Raw genomic sequence first — 16,245 nt, 5'->3', positions numbered from 1 at the left:
AGGATGCCAAGAAAGATAAAAAGCAGTCCCTGCCTTCGAGGAGCTTACCTTCTACTAGTAGGTGAGACAATGTGCAAATGATCATGTTCACTCAAAATCTACACCGTATAAATGGAAGAAAATATCAGAGGGAAGGCACAAATATTGGGGAGAGGAGGAAGACACAGGAAAAGTTCCTTGGAGAAGATGTGTTTTGCCATGGAAGACAGGAGGAAGAGCATTCTGGATATGATGAACAGCCAGTAAAAAGGGATCAATTTGGGAGATGGAGGGTCATGTGCTGGGGTGGGGTGCAGCAAGTAGATCAGTGCAGCTGGATTGTAGCATATTTAGAGGGTAGAAATGTTTAGGAGAACCAAAATGGTTGGAAGGGGACAGATTATGGAGAACTTTAAATGACAGGATTCTGTATTTGATCCAGAAGGGAGCCACTGGAGTTTATTGAATAGTTACTTTAGGAAAATCACTGGCAGCTGAGTGAAGGATGGAATGGAGCAGAGAGACTAATCAGAAGTCTATTGTAATGCTACAGGTGTAATGGGATGAGGGACTACATCACAGTGATGACTCTCTGAGCTGAGGAAAGGCAGTGTATACTGGACATGAAGAGAAAGTAAAGAACAACAGGACTTGCAACAGATCAGGTACCCATGAGGATTTGAGGAGGATGCCAAGATGGCAACCTAGGAGCTGCAAGGGAGGGGATAGGCTAGACTAGGGAGCCTTTGGGGTCTTTGCCAAATGAAAATTCTATAACTGTGCTTTCCTCCTCTATAGAAAGAGGGGGTTGGCATATGCCATCTCCAATATCTCTTTCAGCTCTGAATCCTGGGGTTGTATGTCTTCAATAGTCAGATCTGAAAGAGACCTTAGACATCCTTGAGCCAAACCTAGTTGTTTCACAACAGCAGAAAATGGAGTTCAGAGAAGCCACAATTTCTATCAGGGTACCCACCTAGCATCATCAAATCTCAGAGTGGGAAGGAAATCATGGAGGTTTTGAGAGATATGGTTATAAAATGGGTCAAATTATCTCACCAATCTCAATGGAACTGAGCCTCAGCTCGCCCACCTGTAAAATGAGAAAAGGACACTGGGAATTTTTGCAGGAGAAAGGAAGTAGCCTTTATGTTGTACTTTTTCCCCAGGGTTCTTGTGAGAATCCAATCAAATGATTTATGGCAGTGATTCCCAAAGTGGGCACTACTGCCCCCTGATGGGTGTTGCAGCAATCCAGGAGAGCGGTGATGGCCACAGATGCAGTTATCTTTCCTATTAATTGCTATTAAAATTTGAAAAATTAATTTCCAGGAGGCTAAGTAATATTTTTTCTGGAAAGGGAGAGGTAGGCCAAAAAAGTCTGGGAACCACTGATCTATGGAAATCACTTTGTAGACCTGGGTGTTCTATAAAGCTATAAGTTCCTTGAGGGAAGAGATTGTTTCACTTGGCAAAAGCTAAATGAGAGTGGAATATTCCAAGAGTATCAATGAGACTGGGGTTTGTTTAACAATGAGACTGAGGCATACTCAGGTAAATGGTGATTGATATTGGGGCGAGAACCCCAAATGAAGGCCCAATACAATAGTATTGGAGAAAATCCCAAAACCTTTAGGCTTATCCTCTAGAACCCTAAAGAGGAGATATAGCCAGCTGTGCTCTGGCTACTCAACCTGCTAGTTTGTCTAGGGATTGGGAGAGTAAGTCAAGCATCTTCCTGTGCTGGTCTGCCAATGACCAAGATGTCATCTGTAGATTTCCAGGGGCAGATGTTCTACCTCCTTTAAAAGCCCATCCCATTTCCAGACAACTCTAATTGTGACAGAAATGGAACTAGAACACAGGTCTGGACTTCCAGGACTACTACATCATACTGTCATTAACATGGGGACGGGGGGGGGGGAGCATAGCAATCCTATCCTAAGGGGAGACCAAGTTGCCAGATTGGGAGTGGAGCTTCAGAGCTGAGCACAAGGCTCATATTTTCTGCCTACTCTACTTCTATTGCTACAATAGAAAGAATATTTGATTTGAAATCTGAAAAATTGGTTTCAATCCAGTCTCTGCTGTTTACTTTTCATGTGTGACCTTGAGCAAGTCACTTAACTGTCTCTGAGCCTCACTTTCCTCCTCTGAGGTCCATCCAGCTCTAAAATCCGCAGTCATATCCTTTATGACTTGGCTGTCTTCCCTCTTCCCACCCCAAGTCAAAGGAAACGCAATCCCCGGAGCACTTCGGTCTCTAGCAGCTACCCTTTGGCCTTTTCTCGGGGAAGCTGGCTTCCTGTCCAGATCATCCCCAGCATGCAGCCATGTACAACATGGATATCCATGGGAATCATTCCGGATATCACACATTTCTCCTCCCACATGTTCTGCAGGCACCAGACTGCTGGTGCTCTGTGTGTCTACACATTAGTCTGTGAGTGTGGGAGCTACAAATAACCCCAAACATAAATACTGCCTAAAAATAACCATAAATCACTCGGATTCCATTCAGTGACAATTCTAATTTATAACACAGGGGAAGAAAATGAATTCTGGGGCTTTTCCCCCCCCTTCCCAGGCTTGGAAATACTGCAGAAGAAAAATTCCACTGTGTTATTCCTTACAATCCCCCCTCCCCAAACCTGATTTACATATTACTAAAGGTGAAATATGTCCAATACCTCTGGACCTAGCAAGCCAAGGGGCTGCCTGCTGCTTTGCTTTATTGTGGATTCCAAAGCCTGATACTAAGGTGAAGAAGGCAAAACTCCATCCCCAATGGGACCGGCCACTTCTTCCTCATCGCCCAAGTCATGTCGGAGTCTTTCTCCATTACCTAACTGTGCCCTGGTGATATCTCCCCGGCCGGCACATCTGGACATGTTATTCCATTATTTAAGTGTGTCCCTAAATAGCCCAGGCAGGATCAACTCAGGTTCAGCGAGGAAAGCGGACCCCCTGGAAAAAGCAGACCCTCGTTCCACCCTAGGCTTACTGTAACAATGGCGGTCAATGCCCTCCGTTCTTTCAGTATTCAGAAGCCTCCTAAGCTTGCTGCACAATCATTGGCCACCGTTCTGGAGGTGGGCTCCGAATCACTGTGTCATGCAGTAATCTACATTTTAATGTCCCATGCAGTCAATTAAATCATGCTGTGCCAATGCAGAGCAGAGGAGAGAGAAGGGAAGCAGGAATTTCTCCTTTTCTTTGTTCATCATCATAAAGATTGTTATTAGGTATAAAAAAAAAGCTCATAAAACAAAAGTTCCTCCTCTCTAGGGGGTGATCTAATAAGAGTCATCGGATGCTATTTTTAACAACCATAAAGCCTCAAGATGAATGTTAAAGAAGCCGTCGTGACAGAGTGCATCGTGGGAAAGCCGCAGCAGACGAGGACAATCCGTCGGACTCAAGTGGGCTTAGAGGCCAAGACTATCAATCCTGCCACCCAGGCATGCCCAGGGAGGACAAGAATTCCCCTCCTATCCCTATGTCTCTTAAAGGAGCGAGAAACCATTCAGGGCTTTGGACTGTAAGTCACCTGAGGGCAAGCTTCCTTTTTGCCTTTGCACAATGGCTGCCAGTTAACAGATGATTAATAGATGCTCGTTAAATAACCAGTGGATGTCTCTCCACAGATCCTGAATATATGCTTTTGAATGAATGAATGAATGAATGAATGAATGAATGAATGAATGCATGCCACAGGAGCAGCCCATATTTCTAATAGACCTCTGGCCTCAGAATCCTCTCTGAATTCTGTGTTCTGCACGGTGAGGCCACTCTTCGCCAAGGTCAGTGGAGGAAGGTCATTTGGGGGCAATCTCTAAATAGCAACAGAACAGGAATCAAAAGGGCATGCGGGTTGGCAAGCCCTGCTTTGACACATGATCTGTCCTCTGCCATCCGACCGGGAAGAGTAGGAGAGGGAGTGCCCTTTCTAAAGTTTGGAGCAAATGTTAGAATATTGGGACCAAATCACCTGGAATTCAAGAGTGTCAGAAAAATAAGCTATGGAAAAATAGCTTCGGGCATTAAGCCATGAAGACCCCAACCAATGATTTCATAGACTTAGGGAGCTCCCTATACAGAATTTCCCTTTACTCAGATATATTGGCCCCCCGTCTGCAACATTTGGTCTTAGAAAGTTGTCTAAGACAACTCTCTAATACTGACAAGTTAAATGTAATTATTTAAATTAGAGATTTCACCTCGACATGTTAAATTACTCACCAAAATTCCACAACCCATGTGTGTCAGAAGTCAAACTTGAACTCAGACCTATCTAATTCCAAAATCAGCCATGTAAACACAATACTACCCTGTCCAAGTTATCTATAGAGACCTTAAATGCTCTCAAGACTCTACCCAATCCGATTAAAGCCAAGATGTTTGCTTATAAAGTTGGCGAAGCAAGTCTACCCAGGGACACCTAGCTGCCCAATGTTGGTTGTCCTAGAGAAAGCAAGTTGTTAGCACATCATCTCTTCAACAGCATTCTAAAATTGTAAATGCACCCAGAGGCTACTGTGTGATAAATACAATAAATAAGTCTGCTATAACCTTGCAAATACTCAACCAGACAACCATCGGCACTTCCCTGGGAACAGGAGCGGTTTCAATAAAATCAAGTTTCACCGAAAACATTAATGGACCATTCTTGGGAGGGGAAAAAAAGAAACAAAATCCGAGAACACAGCCAACCCAGAATTCTTTCACCAGAGATGATTGATGTGCAATTCCTCCAAAGAAATCCCTTTGTCCATTTCAGACCAGGGAATTCCATTTTCAGAATAAAGGAAGCCTCTGGGGTTCTTACCTCCACCCCCTGGACCTTCAGTTTCATGTGGTCCTCTCTGGTGGTTTTCCCATCTTTCCTCTTTTTCCAGCAATATCCGTCTTTCCTATATTTCACCTTCTTCCTGTTGTAAAGGATCATGGAGCCATTCTGTGGTCTGAAAACAACAAACAGTTAAGTTAGCGAGAGATGCTGGCAAGGGATGGGAGAAAATTTACGAAGAAAGATATTGTAGCCCAGTAAAAGTCTCTAAAGAAAAGCAATATTCTACATTTGCTGGGACATAATTTTTCACCTTTTATTGTGGCTCCCTGGATTAACCATGTTTTATAGCTGGCAAAAAAAAAATTTGCTTGTGGATTTGGTACCTAATGAATTAAATGTGTCAATGATGGGCTTAAGAAACATCCTCTTAGTAATACCCACCTTCTAATCAAGATATATGAGCCTGGGTCTGAGCTATGGGCTGAAAAAGTAAGCAAAACAGAGAAAGAAAGAGAAAGAGGCCAGGGGTATTTTTGGCAGCTGGTAATATCTTATCTCCAGGAGAAGGATTTTCTTCACATCTTTTAATCCATCAACCCGTATTAGGAAATAAATAAGCTGAACACTGAAGCTAGATGACGGTGTTAAGGGAAGGCCAACAGGAAAGGTAGTCGCCTGGCACAAACACCCCCTGATTCATTGTGTGCATTTAGATTACCACTAGATAAGAAATAGCATCTCCCGCCCTTCTTCCCAGCCAGTTAAAGTGCCTGATTCTTTCCCATTTAGGCTTCAGCTGTCAGAAGCCTGGTATATTTGAGGGTAAATATGGCTGTCCAGGACCATCATTAGCATCTGGCCCCTACAACCCCATATTTCAAGAAAATCATTTGCCTGGTGGCCCTGGGCAAAAGCATCTAGACTTTGGTTCTAGGATTTTTTTTTGCTTTTGCTTTTTTTCTTTTTTGCATTTTTTCGAACACACGCACACGCAAACACATACACTCACAAAAAAATAAAAAAACAACCCTTGAATTTACTAAAAAGAGACCATGCATCACCCACAGACAGCACTACTGTAGATGGTTACAAAAATTTACAGTTCGACATTAGTCACAGTAATTTGGCTCCAGAACAGCGAGAATGGAGGGAAATAAAACATGGGGCCAGATGAGGGACAGGAGGCAAGAGCAACAATTTTCAGAGTCAGGTTTTAGCAGGTGACAGCTGAGCCGAGGCCTGAGAGAGAATAGCCAAAAGAAGTTAAGTAAAGGAGAAGAAATAGGGGAGGGAGAGAAGGTCAGAAAGGAAAGAGAGGGGGATCTAGGTCACTGATCTCCCTCTACCTTCAATGATCTCACTAGATTATAGAATGGCATAAACTCGGATCTGGATGAGATCTCAGGTGACCACCCAAGTTACCATCAACACATAGGGGATAGAGTGGATGGAGTCCTAGCCTTGGGGTCAGAAAGACCTGAATTCAAATCCTGCCTCTGACCTTCATTATCTGTGTGACTTAACCACCCTTGGCCTGAGCTTCCTCATCTATAAAATGGGAATGAAAATTAGTACTTCTCCCCCAGGTCTGTTGTGAGAATCAAATGTTTTAGTGCATGCAATCACTTTGAAAACTTTAGAGCACTAATAAAAATACTAGTTATGATTATGATTGTAACAAAGAGTCTCTTCTCCATCATCACTGGCAAGTCTGGCCTTTGCTTGAATATTATTAATGCAGGTAGAAAGTATTACACTTCCAGAGGTGATTCATTTTGCTTTGGGACAGCTCTAATGCACTTGCCTGTTTGTCACTGTTTCTCTGAAGCCTAAATATGCTGCCTCTCCACATCTATCCACTGACCCTGGTTCTGCCCCTTGGAGCCAAACAAAATAAGGCTTCCAGCACCTGAAGGCAGCTATCATGCTTCTTTCCCCCATTCCTTTTTGCCTCAGCCTATTAAAAATCCTCAGTTGTACCCTTTCCACTCTCCCACCTAGGAGCCAATACACAGAAGTTAAGGGTTTAAAAAAATCCTCAGTTGTTTCCATGGATACTCATGCAGCATGACCTTGAGTCCCATCATCAACCTGGCTACCCTCCTCTGGAAACTCCCCAATTTGGGAATATCCTTCCTAAATGGCACCCCTCAGAACTGAACCAGAGCAGTATATAACTGTTTGTATTTAGATCCCTGATGCCAGCCTAATGCCTGGCATGTCGTAAATGCTTAATAAATGATTGCTGACTGATTGATTGACTGCCTGTCTGAAACATGGCACCCAAGAGTGAATACAGTAGTACTTAAGCTCTGGAACAAGGAATGTGCATAATTAACCTTGAGACTTCTAGTCAACCACGTGTGGGTGATTTCTGCATTTTGGCATGAATGGCCCTTTGGTTCTTCTCTGGCTTTCTGAATGCAGCAGAGTGGGTAGTGTGTTTCATCCATTTAAAAAGAAAAGAAATATTTCAACTTTTCTTATCTTCAACTCTCTAGAAGACATCATGGGGGAAGGAGGAAGAATAACTCACACTATCTCCAACTCTAGCCACCCAGTGGTCAGACAGCTATAGCCCTTGACTTGTCTAGGTGAGCTCGATTCTGGGTCCCTGGATGTCTTTTTTCAATTTGTGTTTCCTTTCCAGAGAAGGTGACAAAATATCATTCTCAAGATGGATATGTACCAGCTTGAAGGTGACCTTGTGAGTTGGAAAGGCTCGAGTCCATCAAGCGAAACTGATTGGTGGCAAGGGAAATTTCTACATTGTGGAGTGACCATTGGCAGAAGAATGGAATCAAATTCTAGCTTGGATTGACAGAATATATGGACCAGAAGTTGTCTGAGGCCCAAAGAAATTAAGGTCACAGGGATAATAAGTGATAGGGTCAGGATTTGAACTCTGATCCTTTAACCCCAAACCCAAGGCTCTTTCCATTACATCGCATTGCCTCTGGTTTCTAAGCAACCTTGGAGATGGGGGAGGGAGGAGGCTATCCCTCAAAAGAAATGGGAGCAGGGAAACTCAATCTCTTTTTCTTTTCTTTTTTTTAACCTTCATTTCTTAACTATGGACCATCCCAGGAAAAAGGAAATAAGAGCTTCCTTTTATTAATATCTTCATCTTCCATTTTCAGAAAGGAAAAAAGTATGCCAGTGTGATGGCAGCTAATCACAGCTCCCTCCCTCCTCAATGGTGTCAACCAGCAGTGCTAGGAAGACTAAACAGTGATTCCATTGGGAATGACAGTCTCTCTACAGTGACTCCCAACACTTCATTGTTCTCTGATCAACCTGCAATTGGCTTGTGTCACTGCAGGATGGCACCTCCTTTTGTGCGATCCCTCCCCTGAGTTGAGTACAGACAAAAACAATTGGGACCCATCTGTGAACACCTGTCACAACTCTGTCATCTGACATCACTCATCTCTAGTTTCAAGGAGGCTGATTTTTTTAAAACCATGCTTGTTCTCTGGGGCCTTGGAGGCTTGCAAGCTGGGAGATGGGGTATACAGAGAGCCTGCCTTCCCCCCTCTTAGTTTGCCATAGCTCCCTTTTCACCTTATGGAACAGAAACTCATGTTTATGAAGGGGAAAGACCCTCTCAACTCAGTCTATTGGCAAGTCTAATGCCTACAGACTGTCCCCCTTCAGATATAAAGAAAACAAAGAAGTCTGTCCAAAGTAGGTTGTCCTTATACTGTATACAGGTATTTCCCTAAGGAATCCCCAGAGATAAAATGAAGAGAAAACAGTTGGATAATGCTGATATCTCAGAGTAGATCAAGGACCAGTTATGTCACCACAATGAAGAAATGATAAGCTGGAAAGAAGGATCACATTATTGGTACCCAGGTTCTTATAAATTAAGACATGATTTATGTTTCTCTTTTCCCAAACTCCATCAATCAATCAATCAGCAAATATAGGTTATGTACCTACTATGTGCCTGACATAGTTCTAGGCAGGGAAGATTCAAATATAAAGAATGAAACAATCCCTACTCTCAAAATACGTATATTCATATTTTTGTTGTTGTTCACTCATTTCAGTTTGGCTTCCATCTTCATGACCCCCATTTGGGGTTTTCTAGGCAAAGATCTGGAGTGGTTTGCCATTTCCTTCTCCAGCTTATTTGACAGGTCAGGAAACTGAGGTTAACAGAGTTAAGTGGCTTCCCCAGGGTCACCCAGCAAGTAAGAGCCTGAGGCCAGATTTGAACTCAGGAAGATGGGTTTTCCTGACTTCATGCCTAATACTCTATGCACTATGATGCCACCTAGTTTCCCACATATGTATAATGCAGAATAAATATAAGTAAATATAAAATAGATACCAAGGAGTTAGGAGGGAGGACTCTCATAGTTGGAAGGATCATCAAAGGTTTCCTTTAGATAAGAACGTGGCATTTCCTATCTAAATTCCTACTATTATCTATCTATATATAGGCATATTCTGTAAATATGGATGTATATATTTATACATCTATATTTATAGAGAGATCTAGAAAGAAATAGAGACAGATGTTGTTCTTATTGTCTCCCCTCTGCAACAGGAACTCCATGAGGGCAGGGACTGTTTAGCATTTGTCTTTTGATGTTTCAGTTCTTAACGCAGTGCCTGACACATAATAAGTGACCAATAAATGCTCCAATGATTAATTGCTTACACCTCCAGTACTATAATGAATATCTGCAAGATCATCAGAGGAGGTGCTCCTTCCAGAGATGCCAGCCCACTCTTTGGGGACTCATCTTTGTCCTCCAAGAAATGGGCCATAGGTAGTTTCTCCAGTATTCTCAAATTCTCAATGCTGATCTATCCATTACTCTTACTATAGGCTTGGCCCATTTTTCCCCTGGTCATACATTTCCTCCTTTATTCTATGTGTGAGAATTCCTCATTGGTCACTAGGGAATTCTTCATTGGTATTGCTGGCTGCTCATACCCATCATGCACCTCTCAATCATCCTTAACAAGTCTCAACTTTAGATCTTTGGAGATGATCATGTTCAATGGCTGTCCATTGTATGGCATCACAGAAGAACAATGACATCTTTGCAAAGGTTTCAGGGAGAAGCCACCAAAACAGAGCAAATCACTGAAGGGACTGCCCCTCAGACAATCCTCTTGAAATCCTTAAGTGCCATGATGTTATCATAGATATAAAGTGAAATACTGAAGTACTGCTAGAATTATAAACTAATATCTATGATTAGAAAATAATTTCTCTTTGGTAACCTACTCAATACCTTTCCAAGAATGACCCAGTCACCCAATACTTTGGCAGGACACAACCCCAGGGGGAACTTGGGAGTGAAGTTTAAACAGCTGCAATAAAGGTAATCATCATTCTAAGTGGCTCCAACGGCAGTAATGTGTAACCTAATAATATTTAATCCAACACTCTCTGATTTTATTAGAATTTGACTCTTCTCCGGCTCTTGGTATATCAGCAGAAGGACCCTCCCACAGACTGGTGGTGCAGGACAAGGCAAAAGAAACTCATCTGCTTGGTAGGACAATCAAATCACCACCAAGAGACAAAGGGAGAGAGAACCGCTGGCACTTCCAATAATATTCCCACATAGTGAATAAGAAACAAAAGTAGGCTTAAGCAAGGGAAGAGGAGAGGGGGAGTTACTGCCTTCAGAGAAATAAAAGGTTGACCCCAAGAGCAGCTAGGTGGTGCAGTGGATAGAGTGCCAGGCCTAGAGTCAGGAAGATTCATCTTCCTGAATTCAAATCTGGTGTCAGACACTTAATAGCTGTGTGACCCTGGACAAGTCATTTAACCCTATTTGGCTCAGTTTCCTCATCTGTCAAATGAGTTGGAGAAGGAAATGATGAACCATTCCAGTATCTTTGCCAAGAAAACGCCAAAAGGAGTCACAAAATGTCAGACATGACTGAAGTGACTGAACAACAACAAAATATTGAATGAGAAAAAAAGCTAAGGTTACAGGGAGGGGGAGAATAGATGGGGAGCTGCTGCCCTCAGAAAAATAAAAGGCTGACCCCAGAGGAATGGTTGCAGACCTTGTTTCATTACTGCCTAAAAAGCAATGGATTTATCTTTGCAAAATGAGAAAACAAAAGTTGAAGTTAGAAACAAGCTATAGAGGACAAATCTAGCCTAAAGGCATTTATCAAACACCTACTATGTGCCAGGCAAAGGATACATATCAGGCAGTCAGATTGTCTCCTTTCCTGGGATTCCTGGGACTCCTGGGTCTTCTAGGCCTTCTTTGTCTAAACCACAGATGAAGGGGATAGTCTTCCAGAGAGAGATACCTTGACCATCCCAAATAGGACAGCTGAAAGGATAGGGCCATCCTCTGGTCTGGCCAAAGGATAATAGTAGCAATAAATCAACACACATTTATCAAGTGCCTACTGTGTACAACTCAACTCTCCAGACTTGGCTTCTTCCTCCTCTTTGTCAGCAGATAACCTCGCCTCTTAAAGCTCCCTTCTTTATGAACTGTCTCATAAAAAAGATAAATTCCTTGAGAGCAGGGACCACCTTGCTTACTTGTATACCTAGCATTTAGCACAGTGGCTGGCAACAAGTCAGTCAACTTTTATTAAGACCTACTATGTACCCAGCCCAGGACTAAGGACTGACTAGTGACACAAAGAAAGTCAAAGACAGTGCTCCTCACCCCTCACCCCAGGAATCTGTCTATGCCAGATGGAAATCTCTCTATTCCTTATAGACTTAGTATACCATCTATCTCTATCATCCATCCATCCATCTACCCATCTATCTATCCCTCTATCATCTATCTCTATCATCCATCTATCTGTCTTTCTATCTGTCCATCTGTCTGTCTGTCTATGCCAGATGAAAACCTCTCTATTCCTTACAGACTTAGGTTCTATATATCTTTCTATCATCTATCTCTATCATTCATCTATCTCTATTATCTGTTGTCTTTCATCTATCTGTCTATTTATGAATCTATGCAAAATGGAAACTTCTCTATACCTTATAGGCTTAGACTCTATCTATCTATCTATCTATCTATCTATCATCTTTTCTCTATTATCTATCTCTATTCTCTATCCCATCTCTAAATTCTTATGTCTATTCCTATGTATATTTATATAATTTGTCTATTGGTCTATCAGTGTGTCTGTTGTTCTGTTAGTCTGTCTAGCTATGTCAAAAGAATAAAAAACTATAGTCTGCATGAGGGCCATACACATCCTGCAGTTTGTTTTTATTTGGCAGCTGATAAAGATTGTTGCCGATTTAAAAAAAAAGTTTTATTGTATTTTAAAATAAAAAAATGTTCACTCATAGACTATGCAAAAAGAGGCAGCAGGCTTGACTGCATATAAAAGAAAGAAAGAAAAAAACAACTCCTCTCTTCAACAAGTTTGTTTTCTATTGGGGAGAAAGCATGTGCATTTATAATTAGTATTTATGAAATATATTTTTAACCAGATTTGTGATTGATTGGTGTAAGGAGGTTCTAATTGGACAATTCTTCTACCATTGCAGATTGGTGCCTCATCTGAAACTTATATACAAAATAATTCTGTTAATTTGGTGAGAGGCATGTACTAGAAGTTTGAAGGCTAAGGAAAGGCTTTGTGTACAAGATGGAACTTAAGCCGAATTTTGAAGGAAACTCGGAATTACAAGAGGTAGAAATGATGAGAAAAAGCATTCCAGGCATGGGGAGAGCCAGTGCAGAGACAGAAAGATGGGAGATGGTGGATCAAGAGTGAAGAAGAACAAGAAGGGAAGGTTGCCTGAACTTTGAGAAGAGCTGTCATAAAATGAGGCTGGAAAGGGAGTTAATGGCCAGCTTGCACTAAACTCTACCTCAACCTGAGGAAGAAAGTCTCTTCTCTGTCTTCCTTCAACCCCATCCTGGTCTCTGCTTCTTGACCTTATTATGAGCAAATCTAAATTAAGTAAACCAGGTTCATAGAATCTTAGAGTTGGGAAGGACCTTGGATAACCTTTGGTCAGTCAACCTTCTTCCCCAATCCAGGAATCTCATCTTCAATGTCCTTGTTAAAGCTGTTAAGAGTTAATATTAGCTGTGACATTCTCTCTCTCTCTCTCTCTCTCTCTCTCTCTCTCTCTCTCTATATATATATATATATATATCTCGACATTTAAGGTTTGCCAAATATTTTGCATGTATTATTTCATTTGTTTCTCAATAGCCTTGGGAGGGAGGTTTTAGGATTGCCTCCATTTCACAGTCAAGGAAACTAAGGCTCAGAGAAATCAAACAACTTCCCCAACGTATTGCAGATAGTAAGTGTCTGAAGCAGTATTTGAACCCAGGTCTTCCTGACTCTAACTCTGGCACTTTATTTCAAGCCATCCCCCATGCCCAGAAGTTCTCCCTACTGTTTCTACCTACTGACTTCCTTGAAGTCCCAACTAAAATCCCATCTTCTCCGTGAAGCCTTTCCCAAAACCTCATAATTCCCCAGTTTTTCCTCTCTTATTTCTCTTCTATCCAATATATAGTTTGTACAAACTTGTTTGCTCCCCCTTTAGACTGTAAGGAGAAAGTTCCTTTGGGGCAGGCACTATCTTTTGCTTTTGCTTCTATTCCCAGTGTCTAACACAGTGCCTGGCATATATTATGTACAATTTAGTTTAGGGGCAACTAGTTGACAAAATGGATAGAACACTGGACCTGGAGGTAGGAAGATCTGAATTCAAATATGGCCTCAGAAACTCACCAACTTGTGAATTTGGCCAAGTCACTTAACCCTGTTTGCCTCAGTTTCCTCATCTGTCAAGTGGACTAGAGAAGAAAATGGCAAACCACTCCAGTATCTTTGCCAAGAAAACCCTGAAAGGGGTCACATAGAACTGGATGTGCCTGAAACAATTGAGAAACAACCATAAAAATGGACATTTGTTGACTAACTGCCTGACTAACCAAAGTGTTAGGTAATTTCTTGAGTGCTTCTAGAGATTAGATTCTTTCACTCGTTCCAAATGTGGGAAGCCTTCTTTATTAAGAAAACTTTTTTCCTTATATCATTTCTCCCTTACTGAAGTTGATTATTATCAACTTAATACTATTCCTTCCATATTCCCAAACAAATACATATAAGTTGAATGGAATATGTCATATATTTGTTTGGGAACATAGTCTCTCCTATTAGATGGTAAGCTCCTTGAGGTCGGGTCCTCCATTTTCTTTGAACTAATATGGGACCTTGCTTATGGTGGCTCAGTAAATGGTGCCTGAACATTGTTTGCTGAATCCAAGACCCTTCTTAATTCTCTAGTAGTATAAGGGGAAAAGTTCTGGAATTGGAATCTCAGAATCTGGGATCGAATCCCAGCTCTGTCTCTTACTGCATGTGTATTCTTGAGCAAATCACGTCATCTCTATGAGTCTCACTTCCCTCGTGTGCGAAGTAAAAGAATTAAACCAGATCATTCCTAACATCCCATCCAGTTGAATAGAAGATTTCTCATTTTGTTTTGGATCCATTTTTTGCTGTTAACTGTTCCAGCTGTGCACCCCTTTTTCTTGCACCCCTTTTTTCTTACACCCCTTTTTTCTTGGTACCCTAAGATCAACCTTGGGTTTTAAAAGGAGAGCTTTGACACTAAGTTTGATTGGATTGGAGTGATCTTGATTGGATTAAATTGTAATCTGCCCCATCCTCTGATCAATCAATAGTGGGGGAGGAGAGGAGCAGAAGTCCAAGGGGATGCTACAGCCCTTGTGATCTGTAGCCTCAGGAAGACCTGCCTCTTGCCCAATGAGGTCAGTGCCCTCCAATTGGAAGGGCTGGGAAAAAAGGGATGTCAGAGTATAAATTTGGGTGTGGAGAGAAAATTGCATCTTTTTTGGCTGGGAATTTGAAAAGAATTTGGGGACAGCTCCTGGGCTCAGAGGAGGTTTGATAAGACTATATTGGCCTGCCACATGTAGCAAAAAGTCTTTTTTTTTCTTTCTCTATTTAATAAATAATTCTAAATTAAGATACAATCTCCAGAAAATTTTAATCTTAATACAACCATTTGGAACCATACCAAGAAAATGATCAAAATGACCTCCTCACTTTTTGATCCAGAATCCCACCTGTTAGGTGGATATCTCAAGGAGGTCAAAGATAGAAAGCAAAAGCCCAGCTATATCAGGATTTTAATATCAGCACCTTTTTTATAGTTGCAAAAAACTGGAAACCAAGTAGATGCTCATCTATTGGAAAATGGCTAAATATATTGCCATGCAAGAATGTAATAGAATATTATCATGCCATAAGAAATGACAATGGCTATGAAGAATCTATAGGAAAACTTGGAAAGATTTATATGAATTGATGCTGTGTGAAGTACATAGAAGTGGAAGACTACAGGTGGGTAATACAGTGCATACTATCAGATTTGATTGATAGTAATAATAATAGCTGGTATTTATAGAGGGCTTTAAGGTACACAAAGTACAAATATTATTTCATTTGATCCTCACAATGACCCTGAGGAGGAGGTACTATTATTATACCCATTTTCTGAATGAAGAAACTGAGGCAAACAGAAATGAAATAGGAGGGAAGTACTATTATTATATCTATTTTCTGACTGAAGAAACTGAGGCAAACAGAAGTGAAATGAGAGGGGAGTACTATTATTTTACCTTTTCCCAGCTGAAGAAACTGAGGCAAACAGAGGTGAAATGATTTACCCAGAGTCACACAATTAGGAAATGACTGAAAATAAACAAAATCAGATTTTTCTGTCTCCAGGTCCAGGGTGTCATCCTCAGCATCATCTACCTCTTGGTTAGTTTTGTTCAGCTGCCTCTTTGCTCTTTTTTTATTCTTGTTATAAGGGATGACTCATGGGATGGGGAGGTGTAATGGGAAATGAAAGAAATGTGAAAACAAAGGATATTAATAAAAAAAAAGAAGAAACTGAAAAATGGAAGCTTTTCGAGGTCAGGGGATGAATTTTATTTTATTTTTCTTTATATCCTCAGTGCCTAGAATGGCACCTTCTACAAAATAGGCACTTAATACATTTCTAGAATTTCACTGAATTTTATTTTCCAGATTGCTGTGTCTGTCTATCTATCTATACCAAACACATACATATATAGCATTATCCTTTCTACATTGCAATTTACATTGACCTACATATAGCTTAAGACCAAATATTTAACCCAAATTTGTAAAGATCCCATAAAAGAAAAAGAAAAAATGCACACTTCTCTGGTTTGAAAGGAGGGCCAAAATTTTTTCCTGGTAGCAGGGGGCACTTCATCCCTAACCCCCACAATGTCAAAGAGACACTTGTGTGTATACGTGTATGTGTGTGGGCAACTACATGGTAAAAAGATAGACCACTAGCCCTGGTGATATGGCCTCATGGTCTTTAGCTATTATTCTCAAAATAATTGCCCTCTATGGTGTGACTGTGAAAAAATTTTTTTTCTCTAAAAAACTCAAGGAGGACTTGAGTTCAAAAGTAG

The 16,245-nt window shown here is 41.2% G+C and overlaps 1 protein-coding gene across 1 annotated transcript in view; it reads right to left on the bottom strand.

The window, feature by feature from the left end:
• The window catches only part of LOC123240952 (calmodulin-binding transcription activator 1-like), a 1,231,619-nt gene that overhangs the window by 642,586 nt on the left and 572,788 nt on the right, over positions 1-16,245 (bottom strand). The window contains exon 6 of the mRNA XM_044668663.1: positions 4,808-4,943. Coding sequence (XP_044524598.1) covers positions 4,808-4,943 — 136 coding nt within the window. The remainder of the gene's footprint in view (positions 1-4,807; positions 4,944-16,245) is intronic.

The sequence above is a fragment of the Gracilinanus agilis genome, chromosome 3, assembly GCF_016433145.1.
Source record: "Gracilinanus agilis isolate LMUSP501 chromosome 3, AgileGrace, whole genome shotgun sequence".
NCBI classification, from domain to species: domain Eukaryota; kingdom Metazoa; phylum Chordata; class Mammalia; order Didelphimorphia; family Didelphidae; genus Gracilinanus; species Gracilinanus agilis.
This window is presented reverse-complemented; position numbering and strand designations above follow the sequence as displayed.